A 21,582-nucleotide genomic window follows, 5' to 3' on the forward strand; every position below is an offset into this window, starting at 1 on the left:
AAGCGTCACCGGCGCTGCAGGGAAACCCGAGCAAGCTGCCGCCCTCCTAGGCCCTCGGCAGAGGGAGGGGCTGGCGGGGGCGGGGCCAGGCGGGGCCGAAGGCGGGGCCGGGCTGAGGCCGGTGGTTGGGCGGGGCCGGGGCCGGGGGAGGAACCGGGACGGGGGCGGGGCGGCGGGCGCGCGTGTGCGTGCGTGCTCATTGGCCGGCCGCGGAGGGACGCGCTCGGCGCCCGGCCCGCCCCTCCGCGCCCGGCCCGTAGGGACCCTCGAGGCGCTGTCGCAGAGATGGCGGAGGCGGTGGAGCGCACGGACGAGCTAGTCCGCGAGTACCTGCTGTTCCGCGGCTTCACGCACACGCTGCGGCAGCTGGACGCCGAGATCAAGGCGGACAAGGAGAAGGGGTTCCGGGTGAGCGCCCGGCGGGCGCGGCGCGGGCGGAGGCGGCCCGGGAGAGCCCGGAGCGGGCTGTACCCAGCCTAACCCTCCAGGGAGGGAGCGGCGCTGTCACCGCGCCGGGGGATGTCACATCGCGCGCCCGGCCTTCACTGACCGATGAGGGGCCGAGGGGACGGACTTGTCTGAAGTTGCCCAGCGAGTCAGGAGCGTCGCCGAGGCGGGAGGTGCAGGGCTCCGGTACCCACCAGCCCTTGGCCGCGGCGACAGTGAGGCTTCCGGAACCACGGTTGGGTAGATGGTTGAGTTTTGGCAACAGAAACAGACCGGGGTGGCGTCCTCTGGCACTGTGAGCAGTGGGTCTGCAGCGCAAAGTGTTAGCTGGGCTCCAGTGTCTGTGGTGCTTTGTTTAAAATCGTCTTCTTGTCTGATTTACGGTCAGGGTTGCTTCTGCCGTTGGGGAGGACCTCACTGCACATTTTAAAGCTTACACTTCCCCTGCTGTAACGTGGTTTTCGGTTGAGAGGTTTGGGGAACTCGTGTATGATTCCTATGCTCATATGTTGGCTGACTTCAGTTGAGGTTGGCAGGTGAATTGAGAGGCAGTGAGCCAGCAGCGGGAACCCTGGTGGCTAGTGGTTAAGAGTTTGGCTGCTAACCAAAAGGTTGGCAGTTCAAATCCACCAGGCTCACCTTGGAAACCGTATGGGGCAGTTCTACTCTGTCCTGTAGGGTCTCTATGATGAAGGCAATGGGTTTTTTGGTTTGGAGCTAGGAGCAAGAGCCAGCCCCCAGGGGGAGTTAGGAGACCTGGTTTCTTGCCAAAGTCAGTGGCCACTTGTTAATTGTCCTTGGGTGATGACCCCATGGACAACTGAACTGAAACACTGCTTGGCCCGGGCACCATCCCAGCAATCTCAGCTGCGCTTGAGTCCATCTTTGGGGGCCCTGTGTAGTGCCTTCCTGCCTAGGGTTCATCTTCCAGCGCTGTATTGGACACTATTCTCTACGTATCTGTAGGGTTTCATTGGCTGATTTTCAGAAGTAGATCGCCAGGCTTTCCTCCTAGTCTGTCTTAGTCTAGAAGCCCTACTGAAACCTGCCCACCGTGGGTGACTCTGCTAGTATTTGAAATACCGGTGGCAAAGCTTCCAGCATCACAGCAATGCACAAGCCACCACAGTACGACAGATTGACAGGCAAGTGCTGGAGTGGCTACTTCCCCTGCCCCCTTGCTGTTTAGTTGATCCTGACTCATAGTCACGCTGCAGGACAGAGTGGAACTGCCCCATAGGATTTTCAAGGCTGTAATCTTTATGAAAGCAGACTGTCACATCTTTCTCCTGTGGAGCAGCTGGTAGGTTTGAACCACTGACCTTTCGGTTAGCAGCCAAATGCTTAACCACTGCATCACCAGGTATTGTTACCGGCTGCTTTGTGGCAAAAGCAAATGCTTTCGCCTCTCCTTGATCTGTAAAATAGAGAGGTTGGATTGGTATTCAAAACGTTCCCAGACTGTGTACTCTGCTGCTATTTCTTTGTTGCCTGAACTTCGGTGACTTGAAGGAATCAGTGCACTTCATGGCGAGCCTTGGAATCTTGGAGTTGTGCAGCTAGGAGGAGAACCACGGAGAGTGTCACAATCCATCTCCCACCCCACCCCCCCGCCCCTGCAAATGCGAGGCAGCTGAGACCAGAGAGTTGCCATGACATTGTTCAGGTGGTCGAGTGAGTCAGACGCAAATCCAAGATCCAAGCCCAGATCTCCTGGTTCCTGGGCCAGAGCCCTTACTTTTTACACCTGACATTTCCATGGGTGCTACAGACTCAGCTACATATCTGGCATCAGAAATAGCTCAAAAGCTATTACAGTAACATCTTTTCAGAATTTTATAGGTTGGTAACTTTCTTTTTTTAAACACCCAGAAATCACAGCAGGAGGAAAAAGCTGTTGGAACTTTGTGGGGTGAAGGAGGACTCCCTTCTGTCCCTCACCACCTTCTCCATCCCCTTGGTCTCTCACCAGGTGGACAAGATTGTGGACCAGCTGCAGCAGTTAATGCAGGTGTATGACCTGGCTGCCCTTCGGGATTACTGGAGCTATCTGGAGCGCCGGCTCTTCAGCCGCTTGGAGGATATATACAGACCCACCATCAACAAGCTGAAAACCAGCCTGTTCCGCTTTTACCTCGTCTACACCATCCAGGTGCTGGTTGATTCAGGGGTTCTGCTTCCCTTGGTGGAGAGAGCCCTTTGATCCAGAAACAGATTTCCTTTTAACCCCGAGGGAGGACTCTGCATGTTATTATGGGAAAGAGTAGAGCAGTCTCGGCAAATTATTTTTGTCTCTTTTTCTTATCATCTGCGGATCATCTGACTGTCCTTCCTCATTCCTATTTCCCCTCTTGTTTTAAGCATGTTAGCTCAGGTGGTGTTTCTGGGAATCTAAGTGGCTGGGTTTCATTTTGAGTCATAAAGAATATAGCTGGCCTGGGGGAGTAAGTCACTTAGGTTTTTGGAAAATAAACGGGGGGTTAAGTTGCAGGATGGCATTTATTCATCAGAACTTTAGTTGAGACCAGCTTTGAAACTGCAAGGTCTTTGAGAAAAGAGTGATGATTTCCTTTAGGTTATGGCATTTTTTTTTTTTTTTTTATGTTAGGTGTCCGGCCATACCTGGCAGGCTGGTATACCAGCTGTCTAGTGTAGTGATAAAGAATCTCACCTCTGCATTTCCATCTCTGCCCTCCTCGCTCCCTCCTCTGTATCTTGGCAGACCAACAGGAGTGACAAGGCCCAGGAGTTCTTTGCCAAGCAGGCTGCAGAGCTCCAGAACCAGGCCGAGTGGAAGGATTGGTTTGCCCTGCCCTTCCTGCCATCCCCAGACACCAACCCCACCTTCGCCACCTACTTCTCACGGCAGTGGGCCGACACCTTCATTGTGTCCCTGCACAACTTCCTGAGCGTCCTGCTGCAATGTATGCATATCCTGCCAGCACCAGCGGGGCCCCTCTAAGGCCCCCTTGCAGCGTGGTCAGGTCCTGGCTCTCCATACAATGCCCTGGGGTCACTGTCACAGTCCTGTGAGGGCTGGATGTGTTGCGGTTATTCTTTTCAGCAGTCTGTGGAATCATAAATCTTTGTATTGGTGCTGCGCTGCTGAATGGACTGCTGACCCCCACGACGGGGCTGGTGGCGGTGGGATGGTGGTGCTGGTCTCTGAGAGGAGCCATAAACCAGGCTGGGGGCCTCTCGCTGCTGACCCAGGGGCTGGAAGGCAGCTGCTTGTTGGCAAGACTGGTCAGCCTTGAGAGCACCCTCTCTGTGTGTGCTGGTCAGTGCCCTGGGAAGCAATTGTCCTGGCTGGGATGCGGAACAGACAAGGACACTTGTTGGGTTGGCACTTGCTACCTGTGTTAATCTGGGTTACTCTTTGACAGTGACCTCAGTGTTCTGCAGCTTCCTTGAAAACAGTTGCTTTAAGAATATATATGGAGAGAGAGGGAGAGAGAAATACAGGGGTGTATTAAAAAAAAAAAATTTTTTTTTTTTATACATAAAGACAATACATAGATAGATATTTAAGAATATGTGTGTGTTGTCTGTAAATATTTACAGCTCACCAAATTTGCTATTTTGTCTCAGAGCCCGAGGCCCAGGCTGGACTCATGCCCTTGCTCTCTAGGCAGAAACCTAGGGGAGGAGCAGGGAGTGTGTTTGGCTGGGGCTGCCTGGTGTGGCACTGATAAGGTTTGGGCTCGTAGAGGGCCACCCCCTGGCGTGGTTCCTGCCCCTGGAGGAGCCATTTTCTTGTGGAGGTAGGGAGCGTCCTTTGCCGCCTTTGCTGCTTCCTTTGGTGTTATGGTGCTGCCTTTTTTTCTCCTCTGCTGCTGCTCCACGTCCTGGCAAGCCTCAGACAAGCCGGGGACTTAGCTTAGACAAAGGCTGCATGACCATGTTGGCCGTCCAGGGGTAATGCTAGTATCATTCGAGATCTTTCTGGAGCAAGACAGAGCCCTTCAAATTATGTCATGCACATTTGAGCTGCATCCACTTCCCTGGTGCTGAGGTGCAGCCCGCTGTCTGCTCCTGACCGAGGCTGTTGGGGTGACTGGGAAAGCTGACACTCTCAGCTAGACTTTGGTTGTTCACGAGGCGGGGTGTGGCCATGCAATCTGGAGACAGTTTTCCTCTCTCAGCCTAAAGCTTTGCCAGGGAAGGTTTGATCTGGGCAGGGAAGGCTGAGTGGCCGACAGTCATCCCCAGCTGACTGACCACCTGGCAGTATCTGCAGGGCCTTGGCCTCCAGGGTTGCTTTTAGCGGAATGTCCTGTCTGGCCTGGCTGCACTTAGCCTGGCTGTGAAGTCCACTGGGTTTCACTTTTCACTGCCTGTACCTGGACTTATGCCCTCTTTGTGGGCTGGCCAGGCAGAGTGCCATGGGCAATGAGTCACCTGAAGGAAATCTGGCCTGGCCTAGGGTAACGACCCAGAGGGGGATAGACTATTTAATACAGTGGCGAAGTACCCACAGCGCTGCCTCTGCCCTGCAGTCCCCGTGTCTCGGGCTCGGGTGCTGTGCTGTGGGGACAGGACTTTGGGAGGGGCTTCTAAGCATCTGGAGACCCTGGTGACGTGGTGGTTAAGATCATGGCTGCTAACCAAAAGGTTGGCAGTTCGAGTCTACCAGGCACTCCTTGGAAACTCTATGGGACAGCTTGACTCTGTCCTATGCAGTTGCTATGAGTTGGAATCAACTTGACGGCAGTGGGTTTGGTTTGGTCTAAGCATCTGCAGACCAGCTTATTCTTTAACCTGTGCACCAGTTCCTGTGATCCTGAGCTTCGATGCGGAGTGTCAGAGGACCAACCAGGTCCAAGAGGAGAATGAAGTTCTGCGTCAGAAGGTTTGTCTGAAGAGGCTCCGCCTTGGGAACCACGTCTGCTTTTTGCTTGTGAATTTGGTGGAGGGGTTGAGTGAATGTAGGAAGCCGTGCTGTTTGCAGATGAGAGGGTCACCAGAAAGCCAGTATCAGGGTTCAGGGTGAGAGTCCTATTTTAAATCATGTGTACAGCATAAGCCATCTAGTCACAGTAATGAACTTCCAGAAGAAAAAGAGGTGTAGTCCTGCCACTTCACTACTGACCCACTCATCTGTCTTATCCTCCCAGGCCCTGTGTACATATGTCCACCTCTATATTGTTTATAGGAGCCCTGCTGGTGCAGCGGTTAAGCGCTTGGCTGCTAACCAAAAGGTCAGCGGTTCAAACCCATCAGCCGCTCTGTGGGGGAAAGATGTGGCAGTCTGCTTCTGTAAAGGTTTACACTCTTGGAAACCATACAGGGCAGTTCTACTCTGTCCCATAGGGTTGCTGTGGGTCAGAATTTACTTGACAGCGATGGGTTTTTAAATTGTTTACAACCCAGGTGTAATTATCTCTTCTTTCCCAGCCCTGTGTCTCTGTAGTTCAGTAAAAATGGAGCCAGGGTACCACATTTATCTTTAAATTTCTCTGTCCTTGAAATGAAGATGTCAGCGGGTTATATTTTTGGGAAACGGAACATTATAAGGTCTTTAGGTTTGGGGACTTTAAAATTCTTGAGTTTGAGATGTGTATATCTGGATAATTTTTTTCAGGTAAAAGGTTAAGGAATGCAATAATTCATTTTTTAAGTTTTTCTGTCAGAGTCCCCAAGCCTGATTTTGTAGATTCCAAAAAGCAAAGCAGGATTGGGTGGTGCTATTTTTCTCAGTGAATTCAGGAGCAAGCAAGTCAAAGGTGAAAAAGAGGCAAGTTGAATGATAAAAAAGAACACGTTGTGGGTTTTGTCCCTCTAAGAGTTTTGGCTTTTCTCCCCTCGCATGGTGGAAGAATAGCTGCTGGGTTCCATTTTCCAACGCACAGTTTGCAGGGAGTGAGAGGGTGCCTGGAGGCATAGGGGAGGGGCGCCTGGAGCCAGGAGGGTGGGCTTGGGTGTGGTAAGCAGCAGAGGGAAGAGAAGGCAAGAGCATGATCTGAACTCAGTCTCACCCTGTGCAGCTTTTTGCATTGCAAGCAGAAATTCACCGACTGAAGAAAGAGGAGCAGCCGCCGGAAGAGGACCAGGCCTTGGCCCAACATAAATTACCTCCTTATGTCTCCAACATGGACCGCCTGGGGGACTCGGAGCTGTGAGTGTGAGGCTGCCCCGGGGCGGTGGGAAGGCAGGCCTGTGTGCTTTTAGCTCCCACCCACCCCACTCCTGGCCAGAGAGAATTACCAAACAGCCTCCTGGACACACACTATCCTTGCTTCAGGGTTTCATGAGTAAGCCTTCCTCCCCCAGCCTTTATGGTCCTGTAGGAGCTGGTCCCAAGCCTCTGCTGTGCCCAGGGTGGGATACTGCACAGTTTTACCGGGACAGGGGCTGCAGGTCCAGATGTGGGATGGGGGCTTCAGGTCCAGATATGCAGGCAGGGGCTGCAGGTCCTCATGTGGGGCAGGGGCTTCAGATCCAGATGTGCAGGCAGGGACTTCAGGTCCAGATGTGGGCCGGGGGCTGCAGGTCCAGATGGGGGGCTGCAGGTCCAGATGTGGGGCGGGGGCTGCAGGTCCAGATGTGGGGCGGGGGCTGCAGGTCCAGATGTGCAGGCAGGGGCTGCAGGTCCAGATGTGGGGCAGGGGCTGCAGATCCAGATGTGCGGCGGGGGCTGCAGGTCCAGATGTGATGTAGGGACTGCAGGTCCAGATGTGGGCACAGGGGCCGCAGGTCCTGATTTGGAGTGGTGGCTGCAGGTCCTGATGTGGGGCGGGGCCTGTGCATCAGTGCTCAGTAACACGTGACCAGCCATCCCTGGCCAGCGCAGCCGGAACTTCACTGTTGAAGAGCTGCTGCCGCAGACCCCACGATGTGCCGGCCCAGCTGCCGGCTCCCTCTCCCTGTTGGGCGCCACCTTAGTGCCCACGTGCATGAGCCTGACCCAGACCCTGGTCAGGAAGCTGTGTCCAGCACCCCATGACCGCGTGTCTGCTTCACCAGAACCATGATGTGCAGCCAGAGGAGCGCCGCCCTCTCTCAGTCACCGCGCGTGGGCTTCCTGTCCTCACTGCTGCCGCAGAGCAAGAAGAGCCCCTCGAGGCTGTCACCAGCCCAGGCATCCCCACAGGCCCAGAGTGCCGCCAAGAGAGAGGCTACCGGCAGCCAGGTAAGGCACAGTTCCTGTCCTTGTGCTCTGGCCGGGAGGCCTCTGACGTCACACTGGGGAGGGGAGCGGGCTCTTCTCCGCAGCTTATACGGAAGACATTGGTGCTCAGATGTGGTAGCTTGGAAGCCGTGTCTCAGGTGGGTGCCCTCGTCCCCTGGCCGGCTGTCTCCTGACCAATGCCTGGCACATCCGCGCCCACTGGAGATGGGCTGTGGCACTCTCAGGCGATGCGGTCGGTAGCCAAGGGAGGAAATGCGCTTCAGAGGGCCCCTCCCCTTTTCTCATCTGTTTCCCATGAGCGCGTGAGAGTTTATGACTGTGCTTTGCGACTCAAGAGGGAGTTCCAGCTCTTCTGGAATTATGAATTTCCAGGAATATAAAGCCATGAGTGGTTAAAGAGTAAATTCTTTGCAGCACAACCTCTGAATCAAGATGTTTCTTCTCCAAGTTAATTGCTGATTCTGCCAAGGGCTTTCAGTTTGATGGAAGCTTGCCCTGGAACCTCTGTTACCCGAGCTCATGGCCTCAGCAGCTCAGAGTCGTACTGAGGGTTTCTCCCAGTGGAGACTGTCAGAACTGCTGCTTCTGGGCTCGTCTGCCAGCGTGAAAGTTGAACAGATCCCAGGTTACTCTTTATTGCTCAGGTAGGAGCACCTTCTACATGTGTTTATTAGTTACAGATAAAGTCCGTCACTCTGGCCTGTGCCCTCCCCTCCCACCAGCCGTGACTCAAGAACACTTCTGTGTGAGGGAGCAGTTTGGGGCTGCTCACTACCCCAGGGGCCTGGAGTGTCCTGGGCTTTTCCAGGGCACTTAGGTTTGGGATTGTTGAACTGGAGAGCGCGGGCAGCATCGTGGATCGGGGCTCGGGGCTCAGAATGAGGAAGCTTTGTTTGTAACCCTGACTCCTTGCCCGTCGTCCTCGGCCGGACTGCTTAAACTCACCCCAACTTGCTTCTCTGTAAAACCGGGATAATAATAGTATTTACTGTTGTCGTCATTATTAGCTGCCGCCAACCGAGCCCCCTTTTCATCGCGACCCCATGCACAACAGATTATCGTGATCCATAGGGTTTTCATTCGCAGGTTTTCAGAAGGAGATCACCAGATCTTTCTTTCTAGTCCTTCTTAGTCTGAAAAGCTCTGCTGAGACCTGTTCAGCATCATAGCAACACACAAGGCTCCACTGACGTGCACACGAGGTACACTGGCCGGGAATCAAATCCAGGTCCCTTGCGTGGAAGGCAAGAATTCTACCACTGACCCATCACTGCCCCATTTACCCGCTAAACAAAAAAAAAACCCCTGTTGCCATCAAGTCAGTTTCAATTCGTGGCAATCCCATGTGTTACAGAGCAGAGCTGCTCCATAGGGTTTTCTTGGCTGTAATCTTTACAGAAGCAGATTGCTGAGCCTTTTTTCCATGGTGCCTCTGGGTAGTTTCAAACTGACAACCTTTAGGTTATTACTGGTGTGCAAACCATTGGTGCCACCCAGGGGCCCCATTTACTCCCTGGGGGAGTGCTAAATGAGCTGATAAAAGTAGAACTCTTGGTATAGGCAGTGCCTGGCATTCAATAAATTCAGTAGTCGATACATTTTAGTAGTAGCTGGTGTATCTGTGAAGCACAAGCTTGCGCGATTGGTGTAAATGGCAGCAGTGCGCAGTCGCTCTCACCTCGGCACCCGTGAGGGCTGAAGCAATCAAAATCAATCAAGCATGGCTATTCCTGCAACTCTTCTTCTGAAACTCAAACCTTAGAATTCTGGTCCTGTGGAATGTACCCGAGTAAGTTCTACTGTTTGCTTTCCTGGTCTCTCTCGCTGTGCAACATTTCAAATAGATGATGAGCAGAGTGCCAGGTCCCCTGATACGTGCCTGAGGTTATGAAATTTAATTTCATTAACTTAAAATGAAAGAAAACACAGAAATGGGTTCTTTAGGGTTAAACCTATGGCCTTGCTCACTATGTGTTTGGGAACTGAGGCTCATGTAGTAAGGGTGAGGAAACACTGGTGGTGTGGTGGTTAAGTGCTACAGCTGCTAACCAAAGGGTCGGCAGTTCGAATCCACCAGGCACTCCTTGGAAACTCTATGGGGCAGTTCTACTCTGTCCTGTAGGGTTGCTATGAGTCGGAATCGCCTCGACGGCACTGGGCTTGGTTTTTGGTTTTAGTAAGGGTGAAATGGGCCTGGAAATTTTCTCCGTGGTTCAGGGCTAAGAGATGAGGGGGCCAATGTGTAATCTGCAGCCACACGTTCCTTACCTTGCCTCTAAAATATATCCAAACAAGGCTGGGTTGCCCTGAGATATGTTAACAGAGCAAAGGTAGCCCTCTTGCCTGTTCCTCAGCCGAGATGACAGAGGTCTGCAGTCTGAAAAACCCATTATCAGGCCGCTTGCCTTTTTAATTGATGGTGGATTAATTAGACAGCATAGATGTTTCTATTCTGAAAATAACTGGTAGATTTGAGGTTCAAGAAAATCACAGAATTTAAGAATTGGAAAGGAGCTTAAAAGTCATCTGGCCCACCCTCCTACTGAGTGTCAGAGCCCATTCTCTGGATTGGTTGCCCCCTGTGACGTGGAGCTCACCGCTTGCCAAGGTTGGACTGTGTGCTTGTTAGAAAGCTGCGAGTAGAAACCGCTTTATAATTTTTACTCACTGATCTTTGCTTTGCCCTCTGGAGCGTAGGACAGCACTTCCTTGTATAGGACAGGACTTCCTCTTTTTCCATGCCAAGCACCCCCTGTTCACCAGTGCCCCTGCACACGCACTGTTTACCCATATAACACAATTTCTAGACCCCTCACCATCCTGGGATGGAGTCCCTGGGTGGCACAAATGGTTTGTATTTGACTGCTAACCTAAAAGTTGATGGTTTGAACCCATCCTGTAGTGCCATGAAAGAAAGGCCTGGCAATCTGTTTCCATAAAGATTACAGCCAAGAAAACCCTATGGAGCAGTTCTATTGTGTCACACATGGGGTCATCATTAGTCAGAACCCACTTCATGGCAAGGGGTTTGTTTTTTTGTTTTTAACCATCCTGGTCCCCCTGCTCTGGGGAGACCTTTTAATTTTTCAGGCCCTTATTGCTGTTGATGATCTCTGGTAGCACAGTGGTTAGGTGCTCAGCTGCTAACTGAAAGGTCAGTGGTTCGAAGCCACCAGCCGCTCCGCAGGAGAAAGATGTGGCAGTCTGCTTCTATAAAGATTTACAGTCTTGGAAACCCTATAGGGCAGTTCTACTCTGCCCTATAGGGTCACTATGAGTTGGAATCAACTAGGCGGCAGTGGATTTAGTTTTTTTTCCTTTTTTTACTATCAATGTTTTTTTTACTACACATTTGAGTGTAGCATTCTAAACGCTCTCTCACCAGTACCGAGTGCGGTTAATTGTATGATTGCTTCCTGTGGATTTGATGATGTACGGCTTTTAACATAAAATGACATTGGCTTTTTAATAAGCTACATTGCTTGGTTAGCTTCCATGAAGCATGTAGTCATTTCACACTACTGCCAAGCCAGAGTGCCCTCTTTTTTACCGTTAAAGTGTAAGCAAACCAAAAAGTGTAAACTGTATTTTATTGCTAAACCAGCAATACGTATAGGATTAGGTTTTGGTAATTTAAATGCTATGGATACATAGCCTTGTCAGTTTCACTCATGTCAGCATTTTGCCCGCTCATGATTGATGGCTGTAACTGCTGTGTCCTTAGCATTATTATTAACGGAAAGGTTCACAGCATTATTTTGCAAAATAGCGACACACCTTCCCAGCTTTCATTATGAATCTGGAGGCAAAATGAAAAAAAAAAAGGGCAGTAACTGCAAAACCAGTTGGCAGCTCTCCCGGCATCTCTGATGGCCATGGCCGCGGAAGGCACATCGGTCCCGGACTCCTGAGCTGCTGCTGGGTTCACAGAGCCTGCGTTTGTCCTCGTCCCCCCCAGCTATAGTTCACACCCCCTGGGTAGGTGCAGGGGACCGCCTGGGAATTACGTTATTATAGAGATAACCTTGATGTGGCTGTAATGTGAGGAAAGCAAAGTGCCCAGAGACTCCCGTACTTGTCACTGTTATTAGCATCAGTTACGTCCTAACTGGAGATGTCAGTGGTAAGAACTGGGTTTTCCCAGGGATCTCGCTTGCTTGGCAGGGTGGGAAACGGAACCTTATCGTGTCTCACATGCTGTGATGTTTGTGTTGTGGGGGCCTATCTTCAGGGTGGCTTGGCTTTGCTTCGGGTGAGGCCAGCCTTCTGGAACGGGTCCCTGCCCTGTTGTCATGACTGCTTGTCAAGCCTGGGAGGCTTTGGAATCCCTCCTGATCTCCTCAGGTCCCCCAGTGAACTGGGGTCATTCCCCCCTCCACAGTGAGAGGATAAATGCTAAAACCTAAGGTAAAATATCTCCTGAGCTATAGGAGGCAGATGATGATAGGATGGGATCGAATATAACTTAGTTCTGGGATTCTTCAGCTGAGCTGCTTGTCATCTGGATCTGGAGATGTAGGAAGGCATCAGTGGATTTATGGAATGAGGGTTGGCACCATGGATCACATCACAGGGTGGGCATGCCAGCCAGGGCACCGTGAGGAGCGCTGTGGTACCTTGGGGCTCAGTTGTCATCTTGACCACCTCTCGCTTCTGAAAAGGTAGAAGTCTTTCACTTTCTAATACTGTGGGACCTGGTGAGTGTTCCACGAATGCAGGAATGATTCTCAAGAATGGTCAGAAGCACCGTGAGAAGGGCCTTGTCCTGCTTCTACAGTAAAACCTGTGAAAGGTGGAACCTGTGTAAGGCAGAAACCTGTCACAGAAGGAAAACTCAGATATTTTCCACTAAAACAAGCAATAGGAAAGTGGTAAGACTGCAGCCTGTCGAAGGCGGAAAACCTGCAAGACCTGGAAAAACGAGGGAGTCCCATTGAGACCTGGCTCTCCCAGGTTTCACCATCTTATTTAGCTCCAGGATTGTGGCATTTCCTCTTGTCTTTTCTACTCAGTGTCACTTTCTTCCACGTGCCCATTTCAAGGTCTTGCTTCACTCGAGTTTCTCCAAACGTGGGCTTTGCTGTCAGGCCTGGGTGTGAGTCCAGCTCGGTCACGTCCTAGCTGTGTAGGGCAAGTAACGGGGCCTCTCCCAGCCTCAGTTTCCACATATTAAAATAATATCGTCATCTTTAAGGCAATGTTTGTCGAGTTCTTTGCATACCAGTTGCCACAGAGTAGATTCTGACTCATGGCGTCCCCGTGTGTGTCAGAGTAGAACTGTGCTCCACAGGGTTTTCTGTGGCTGATGTTTTAGAAGTAAATCACCAGACCTTTGGTATTATGTTATTATTAATAATATTCTGGCTGGCTTTCTTCTTGGACTATCTATTGTATCTTGCCTCAGAACACTGCTGCTCCTAAAGTAAGCCAGGATGAAGAAGCAGGTGCTTTCTCTAGAAGAAACATCTGCCGTAAGTAAGCGTGAGTGGAAATAACTGGAGGTCACCTTAGCAGGCAGGAACAGCAAATACGCTGCATCAGCCACAGTTAGTGTCCAGGTAAACTAATAGTCCTTAGAGTTCATTCTGCAGCTGGTCACATGGCTCCAGGGTTCCGAGGAATCCATGTTAATTATTTTAAAGCCTTTAGTGTAAAGGTAAAAAATAGCAAGTAGAAGGACTAGAAAGCAACTCGTAGACTTTGGTTTATTGTCTTGATTGAGGTCTTGTCGGTGAATGGCTTGAGAGGCAGCTATCCTCAATCCTGAGTGTCTCCTTGCATCTGTATCCTTTTGCGAAGAGTGTTAACCGAAGTGGGGGTGGGATGGGATGGGATGGTCGTCGGTCTCTGGGAATATGGCCAGAAAAAGAGATCCCAGTCAGATAGTCTGGGAAGAGGGTGAGGTCGCAGCTTCTTTTGGAAAGACACTTCACTTAAGATGGAGGCTTCTTTCCTTGGGGCTGGGGTGGGGATAGATTAAATTCACTCCTTGTTGCTATAACCTTGGTTGAGTCTATCACTATAGTATGAAACAAACAAAAACCAAACTCGTTGCCGTGGAGTGGATTTCGACTCATAGCAACCCTATAGGACAGAACAGAACTGCATCATAGGGTTTCCAAGGAACACCTGGTGGATTCGAACTGCCGACCTTTTGGTTAGCAGCTGTAGCTCTTAACCACTACGCCACCAGGGTTTCCCTTATTATGGAAAAGAGCTGTAAAATGCCAAATTTCTTTCCTGTCCAGTTTATCATAATCAAAGGTCTTTGGGTTTCCAACAATTTCTGGCAAAACTTCTGACTGTCTAGTGATTGTTTTCAAACAAATAGCTCAGTATTTGTTGACATCGGATGGCTTAGTCCTACACTTGGCCAAGAGCAGGAGAGGATATTGGGTTCCTTTCCACACCAGAGAGGTGACTGTCATGTTTTGCGTTGCCCAAACATATGGTTGACACCTGTGTAGGGCCTGTCCTGCCTCATGACTACTACTTAGTAAATGTTGGCCTCCTCCCCTTAACTAAAGTCACTGTCCTGAGTAGATGGAGGGTGTTTATGTCCAGGTGGGAGGAGGGAATGGAGAAGAGGCAGTGGTGATTTTGCTCACAGCTTTGCCCACCTGGCAGAGACGGTCACATCTTAACCACCTGCTCGCCACTGCTTACTCCGAGCTGTTGGGGAGAAGGTGCTTCTTGGCTCTTGTCCCCCTCCTGTGCACAGACTTTCCCACCCTGTTTTTGGTCCTTCAGGCTGCCAAGGGCAAGGACCTGGTGTCTGGGTCGAAGGACGGGAAGAGCCACTTTGGTGGGCTGGCTGCGGGGGAGTCCAGCTGGCCGCAGCACCGGCAGCGGCGCCTGCAGGACCACGGCAAGGAGCGCAAGGAGCTGTTCTCCACCACCGCGTCCCAGGTAGGGCAGCCTCGGGGACAAGGGAGCGCTGTAACACCCGCTTCCCAGCTTGGGGAGCACTGCAGAGCGTAAGGACGTGTTCAGGGTGGGTGGCACCAGCCTGCCTCTCTACTGATTCCTGGCCTGTTTCCCTCCTGCTACTTTGGCACAGAGCAGGTTTTGCCCAGTTGGTTTTAGCTGCTTGCACGTTGATTATTTTGGCTCATATTTGCCTGGCTCATCTGGGGCCCCTTTTCCCGGTGCAAAGTTTCCCTGAGTCGGGGCCCTACAATGCCAGCCCTGGACATGTACCCTGGAAGCGAGTTCTGGCAAAGTTGGTTTGGGAGCCCCTGCATGCAGCCAGCCGCCTTCCCTTGGATTAGCTGTGCATGTCAGCATATCACGGCTGGATGAGACTCGGCAGTGGAGAAGCCTGTTTTCCGTGGCTTAACCCAGAATGGCCAGAATGCCCTTTCCAGGACCACCTGCCAGTGTCCTGAGGTACTGCAGGCATGGCTTAAGGCCACATGCCCACGGTGGGAGACTGCAGCCAGGCTCTGGGGCCTCCCCTCACACCCGCACAGGCTCTGGGCCTGCTCTTCCTGGAAGTATGCGCTGCTTTCGTTTCTGTCAGGTATTCTGACTGAAGCCAACAGTCCAAGGGGTGTGCTGGTTCTCCTGCCCAGGTCACCTCCTTGACCATTTCCTCCCCATTGGAGCCACTTGCCGATTTCAAGAGCTTTTCAGCCACTTAACACCCCCATAGAGTTTCCCATCAGGTGGTCATACTTCTAAGACTAGATCTTACAGGCTGGTAGAGATGGAGAGGCAGGCCCTGGAGCCCAACTCCGTGGGGCACCTGTGCTGCGTTCACACGGCTCTGTTCCCTGCTGCTCTTGAACAACTCTCCAGGCCGCCTCGGGGCCCTTACGGAGCATCCGGATCTCTGGGTGTAGAGTGGACCCCACTGTGCTCCCTGGGCTGGTGTGGGGCTGGCTGAGTGTGCAGTGGGCATGTGGGCCAACACTGAGCGCAGCAGGAGGTGCCCCACCTTGGATGCCCTGACGGCAGCAGGGCTGGGGCATCCTCGTGCTTGGCTGCCTGTGGCTCAGCACCCCCTGGCTGTCCTCGGTCTCTGGGTCTCCCCCTCCCCAGGAGCAGGGTTGGGGCGTCCTTGTGCTTGGCTGGCCCTGGCTCAGTGCCCCCTGGCTGTCCTCGGTCTCTGGTCTCCCACCCACCAGGAGCAGGGTTGGGGTATTTTGCTTGGCTGGCCATGGCTCAGCATCCTCTGGCTGTCCTTCTCTCTGGGTCTCCCCCTCCCCAGGAGCGGGGTTTGGGGGCCCTTGTGCTTGACTGGTCATGGCTCAGTGCTGCCTGGCTGTCCTTTGTCTGTGGGTCTCCTCCCCAGGAGCAGGTACTGGCTAGCAGGGTGCTGCACAGGTGGGTGCTGCAGAGGTGGGGCCGGGCTCACATCCCAGACTTGCCTCTTTGCAGGCTGTATGGCCTTCTCTCAGGCTCTGTCTACCCAGCCGTGGCCCTTACTGCTCACGTAACTGAACACAGGTTCTTGTCCTGTCCTATTAGCCAATCGAAATAAGATGGATGCCACACCACCAGTTGAAAGGGAAACAGAAAGTGGAAATTTATTGTTTTCGCAAACAAGGAGCAACGTGGGGCCTAGCAGCTGAAAGACCACGCGCTCTCTACCCCAAGACATTCTGGAGTTTTATGCCCTCCAGTCCCCAAGGGGTAGAGATTGGAACCGAAAATCCAACACCCTGACCCCTCCCATGTCCATATTTGGACATCCAGGTGCTGAGTTACGTAAAGGAAGGGACATTTTGCTCCACAAATGGCCTTGGGTGCAGCTGTGTGCTGGAGAACATCTTCCTCTCTGGGGGTGTTCAAGTCCAGGGTCAAGTTCAGGGCTGGGACTGTTCAGGTCCTGTGCATGTGCCAAGATCCTGGTTTGAGAAGGCACGGGATTTTGGTGCCAAATTCAAACCTTGGTTAGGGCAGTAGTGTGGTGGGGCCAAGCTGCAGCCAGAAACCATGGCTTGGTGGGCTGCAAGGGAGGGGGGAAACCGCAGCCGAGCGGGGGAAGCTTTGGCAGTGGCTTCACTCCTCAGGCTATGGGTGGCCTGGAGCCTCAGGAAGGGCCCCGGGAGCCCCCAGGTTGTTGGGGCCTGGCCTCTCCACATGCGGTGGTGCAAGTGGATGCCGGGGGTTGCGAGCCAGACCCCCAGCTGACCCCGATATGCGGTGGTGCGGGGCAGCTGCAGGCTGGGCCCCCACTCAACTCGCCAAGTGGTAGTGCAGGGAGACGCCGGGTGGACACTGGCTTGAACCCCTGCTGACTGGTTCCTTGCTGCTTGGCAGAGCGCAGAGAAGAAGCCCGACACTGGCAGCACGGAGACCGAGCCCGGCCCAGAGCCAGTGGAGATGGCCACGCGGGGCCCCGAGGGTGGCCGCCCTGAGCAGCCCTTCATTGTGCTGGGCCAGGAGGAGTACGGGGAGCATCACTCGTCCATCATGCACTGCAGGTGTGCGGGAGGGGCGGGGAGGGGCAGGGCGAGGGGCGGGGCCAGCGAGGGTGGGAGGAGTATAGGAGCACCAATGTACCATCAGGCACTGCAGGTGTGCGGAGGGGACGCAGGGGGAATGCGGAGAGGTAGGGAGGGGGCGTGGATGGGGTGGGGCGGTCTCTGAGGGCACCTCCTGGTGGCCCTGGGCAGAGCAACTGTCTCTGTTCAGCCGTTCTTTCATTTCCAGTCCTGTGACTGCGTTTTAGCAATGAGTTACCTGTTATTTCCCCTGCTAAGGCTTACTCCTGATTTTAAGTTGCTTTATGTTGGCACTTTTAGGTACATCTTTACCATCGATAAGTTTTTACTTAAACTTGGTAAAAGAGTGGGCTTTTAAGAGCAAACGCCCACAAAGTGTGATTTTGAGAGGGCAGGCGGGCGGGCCTCTTTTTGGACAACCTGGATGGGCTCCTGGCCCTCGGCTTGTTCCTGAAGGAAAATCCCAAACCAAGAACACCAAACCAGTTGCTGTCCACTTGATTCCGACTCGTGGCGACCCCATGTGTGAAGAGTAGAACTGCTCTGTAGGGCTTTCATGGTCGTGACCTTTCGGAAGCAGAACACTAGGCCTTCTTCCAAGGCACATTAATCATTTGCACCAATCACGCTGCCTAGGAGATACAGAGGCCTGAAATCTCAATGGGCTGCAAGGGCCACGAGGGCCGGGCCCGGTACCTGCTGTTCCACACCAGTGTTTAGCACAGGGATTAGCACACCGTTGGTGCCTAAATTCTCTCCTGGACCATGGAGGGGGTGTGTTTCCAGAAATATCCCGTGTCCCGCCTGTGAGTGCAGGCCTCTGGGGATGATGTTTTAAAGCCACTGGAGAGCCAGACATGTAGTCATCTCAGCCGTAGCTGACGGATGCAGGACGAGGGAGGGATGCTGACATCCCTTCTCCTCTCCCCTAGAGTGGACTGCTCGGGGAGGAGGGTGGCCAGCTTAGATGTGGATGGAGTCATCAAAGTGTGGTCCTTCAACCCCATCATGCAAACTAAGGCATCCTCCATCTCCAAGTCTCCGCTGCTGTCTTTGGAATGGGCCACAAAGCGGGACAGACTGGTGAGTGGTGTTGGCCTACGTGGCTTGCTGCGCCCTCCAAGGTGGAGAATTCTCCAGGCCCTTCACCGGTCGTTCTGGCACTCGGGGAGCCCTGCAGGGGGGTAGTCTGAGGTGGAGAATTCTCCAGGCCCTTCACTGGTTGCTTTTGCACTTTGGAGCCCTGCAGGGGTTAGTCTGAGGTGGAGAATTTTCTGGGCCCTTTACTGGTCTCTCTGGCACTTGGGAGCCCTGCAGGAGGGTAGTCTGAGTGGAGGATTCTCTGGGCCCATCACTGGTTGCTCTGGCACTCAGGGGAGCCCTACAGGACTCTGGTGCTGAGTAGAGGCAGCTGAGTTGAATCCCCCCCACCCACCTCACTCACTGGGGGCCAGGCTCCAGGCCAACCCACAGGCTCCTGCTTTGGGACAGCAGTGCAGTTACCAAGGCTGGATTCACAAGAATTATTAGGCTGTCCGATGGCGGAAGCCCCCCCCCCCCCCCACCCCGGCTGGGTGGTCTGGCTTGCTCTTTGGTCTGCCCGAGGGAGCCCATCTTGCTCTCCCTCTTCAGCTCTGTCACCTGTCCCACCACGGGCATCCTCAGCGTGCCCCTTTCCACTGCTGGGACCCCTCCCTGTGCCCGGCCTGGGGGAGGGGGCTCGAGCTGGTGTCAGAGGTGGTCGTCTGTCTATGGTACCCACAGGTCGGCTTGCTCCTAGCAATAGTATAGTGCTGTTTTTGACTCTGGAGTTTATATTTGTGATAGGATTTGTACTTAATTGGTTTATAGTTTTTCTTTCATTTTATTCCATTTTCCGAGGGTCAAACCATTTAGCCCAGGGGCAGCCCCTGCTTTTCTGTCACTTTCGACAGCTAAAGGAGTTTTCCTGAAGGTATTAGTGTTACCATCACTAGTGTCCATTTAAAACCCCTTTGCTATTGAGTTGATTCTGACTCAGTGACTCTATAGGACAGAGTAGAACTGCCTCATAAGGTTTCCAAGGAGCCACGGGTGTATTCAAACTGCTGACCTTTTGACTAGCAGCTAAATGCTTAACCACTATGCCACCAAGGCCCCCATCACTAGTGCATCACTGGCAATTGTTCCAGAGAGTGTTTGGTTGTAATCTAGCCAATAGGCCTGAGGGATTCCTCAGACCTGGACTGCATCTGGTACTTTCTTCAGGTAGTTTGTTATTATCTTGGAAGCCTTTCACCAACTAGAGCACAGGTTCCCGAAGGCAAGGATGGCTGCTTCTGTGTTTTCGGGCCGCCTTTTCAAGCCCATAGCCAGAGCTGCCCACAGAACCTGCCGTGGGGTGGTCACCTGGGCCCAGGGAGGTAACGGTGGGTAGATCCCCAGGGAGCAGCCCAGGAAGGAGGGGCAGGAACAGCACGGATTTAAAATGGAAAGAAATGGGGTGGGGGTGGGGATGGGGTAAAAAATGAGAGGGTCTCATTTAATCAGCCAGAGCATTTCCAGGTAATTCTGGGATGATGCCCCTCTCCCCAGACGCCTGCAGTGGTTTGTGTTCAGGGTCTGTCTTCCTGTCTGTGTTTAATCTTTAGGGGAGGCCATTTGACCCAGGTCTCACTGCATGCCTGGATTAGTGAGAACGTCCCTACCCCCCGCACGGTGGTCCTCCCTCATGCCAAGCATCCCACCCCTCTTCTTCTAGCTTCTGCTGGGCAGCGGTGTGGGTACAGTGCGCCTTTATGACACGGAAGCCAAGAAGAATCTCTGTGAGATCAACATCAACGATGACATGCCCAGGTGGGTGGAGCCTGCCCTGTCCCTGCTGAGGCTGCTGTTGTGTGCTGGGGGGCATGGCCCTCCCTGGCCCCTTCTCCACGCCCCTGAGCAGGATCCAGCCCCAGAGCTGGGCACGTCCTCTCTCTGGGTGGGTTGTGTCTGATCCAGGCCACCTGTGTTGCAGAATCCTGTCTCTCGCCTGCAGCCCCAACGGGGCCTCTTTCGTCTGCTCGGCTGCAGCTCCGAGCCTCACCTCCCAGGTGGACATGTCAGCTTCAGACATAGGGAGCAGGGGCGTGAACCAGGTCCCTGGCAAGCTGCTGCTGTGGGACACGAAGACCATGAAGCAGCAGGTAGGGCCTGCTTGTCTCAGTCATTACCTTTTCAGTGTTGCAGCATTTGATTTTTATTCAATTCCGGGAAATTCTTATTCACTTTTCCAGTGTTGCTGCTGATTCTATCTTGCTTTCTGGAACTTCAGTTAGATAGTATGCTAGAGCTTCTCACGTTGTCTTTTTTGTCTCACTTTGCTGCATATTCTTTTTTAAATTTTTTTTATTGTACTTTAGGTGAAGGTTGACAGAACAAACTAGTTTCTCATTAAACAGTACACATATTGTTTTATGACATTGGTTAACAACCCCACGACATGTCAGCACTCTCCCTTCTTGACCTTAGACTCCCTATTACCAGCTTTCCTGTCCCCTTCTGCCTTCTAGTCCTTGCCCCAGGGCTGGTGTGCCCCTTTAGTCTCGTTTTGTTTTACGGGCCTGTCCAATCTTTGGCTGAAGGGTGAACCTCCGGAGTGACTTCATTACTGAGCTGATATGGTGTCCAGGGGCCATACTCTCAGGGTTTCTGTAGTCTCTATCAGGCCAGCAAGCCTGGTCTTTCTTTTTGTTCTACATTTTTCTCCAGCTCTGTCTGGGGCCCTCTATTATGATCCCTGTCAGAGCAGTCAGTGGTGGTAGCCGAGTACCATCAAGTAGTACTGGACTCCGTCTGGTGGAGCCCGTGGCAGATGTGGTCCGTTAGTCCTTCGGGCCAATCTTGCCCTTGTATCTTTAGTTTTCTTCATTCTCCCTTTGTCTGGAAGGGGTGAGACCAGTGGAGTATCCTAGATGGCCACTCACAGGCTTTTAAGACCCCAGATGCTGCTCATCACAGGAGGATGCAGGACATATTCTTTATGAACTGTGTCATGCCAGTTGACTTTGCTGCGTATGCTTGACGGTGACCTGTTCAGGTCTGCATTCAGCTCGCTAATCCTCCACTATATCTAGTCTTCTATTGAACTTATCCATTAGGATGTTAATTTCAAGTGTTGTATTTTTCATTTTGAGAAGCTGCACTTGTTTTTCAAACCTACTTTGTCATGTTTATATTCTGCCATTTGTAACCGTACTTTCAATCCCTTGTTTTATTCCTTCGAACGTGTTTATTGTTAGCTGCCGTCAAGTCAGTTCTGACTCCTGATGACTCCGTGTGTGCAGGGCAGAACTGCTCCACAGGGTCTCCAAGGCTGCGACCTTCCGGAAGCAGATCGTCAGGGCCTCCTTCAGAGGCTCCTCTGGACGGGTTTGAACTGCCAACCTTTTGGCCAGTAGTCAAGTGCTTAACTGTTTGTGCTACCCAGGGACTGTGTATCTGCCTGGTAATTCCACCATCTCAAGCCTTCGTGGAGCTGCTTCAGCTCTCTGCTGTTTCTGTGGGTGTTTTATTTTTGTTTTTTTCCCC

General features: G+C 52.6%; 1 protein-coding gene across 1 annotated transcript in view; it reads left to right on the forward strand.

The window, feature by feature from the left end:
* The first annotated feature begins 217 nt into the window (after positions 1-217).
* Positions 218-21,582, forward strand: part of WDR91 (WD repeat domain 91) — a 31,586-nt gene continuing 10,221 nt past the window's right edge. The window contains exons 1-11 of the mRNA XM_049893362.1: positions 218-408; positions 2,420-2,599; positions 3,170-3,376; positions 5,216-5,299; positions 6,435-6,565; positions 7,414-7,579; positions 14,330-14,488; positions 16,847-17,010; positions 17,964-18,114; positions 19,772-19,866; positions 20,030-20,198. Of these exons, the coding sequence (XP_049749319.1) occupies positions 286-408; positions 2,420-2,599; positions 3,170-3,376; positions 5,216-5,299; positions 6,435-6,565; positions 7,414-7,579; positions 14,330-14,488; positions 16,847-17,010; positions 17,964-18,114; positions 19,772-19,866; positions 20,030-20,198 (1,629 nt within the window). The 5' untranslated portion in view covers positions 218-285. The remainder of the gene's footprint in view (positions 409-2,419; positions 2,600-3,169; positions 3,377-5,215; positions 5,300-6,434; positions 6,566-7,413; positions 7,580-14,329; positions 14,489-16,846; positions 17,011-17,963; positions 18,115-19,771; positions 19,867-20,029; positions 20,199-21,582) is intronic.

This window comes from Elephas maximus, chromosome 8 (assembly GCF_024166365.1).
Source record: "Elephas maximus indicus isolate mEleMax1 chromosome 8, mEleMax1 primary haplotype, whole genome shotgun sequence".
Classification (NCBI taxonomy): domain Eukaryota; kingdom Metazoa; phylum Chordata; class Mammalia; order Proboscidea; family Elephantidae; genus Elephas; species Elephas maximus.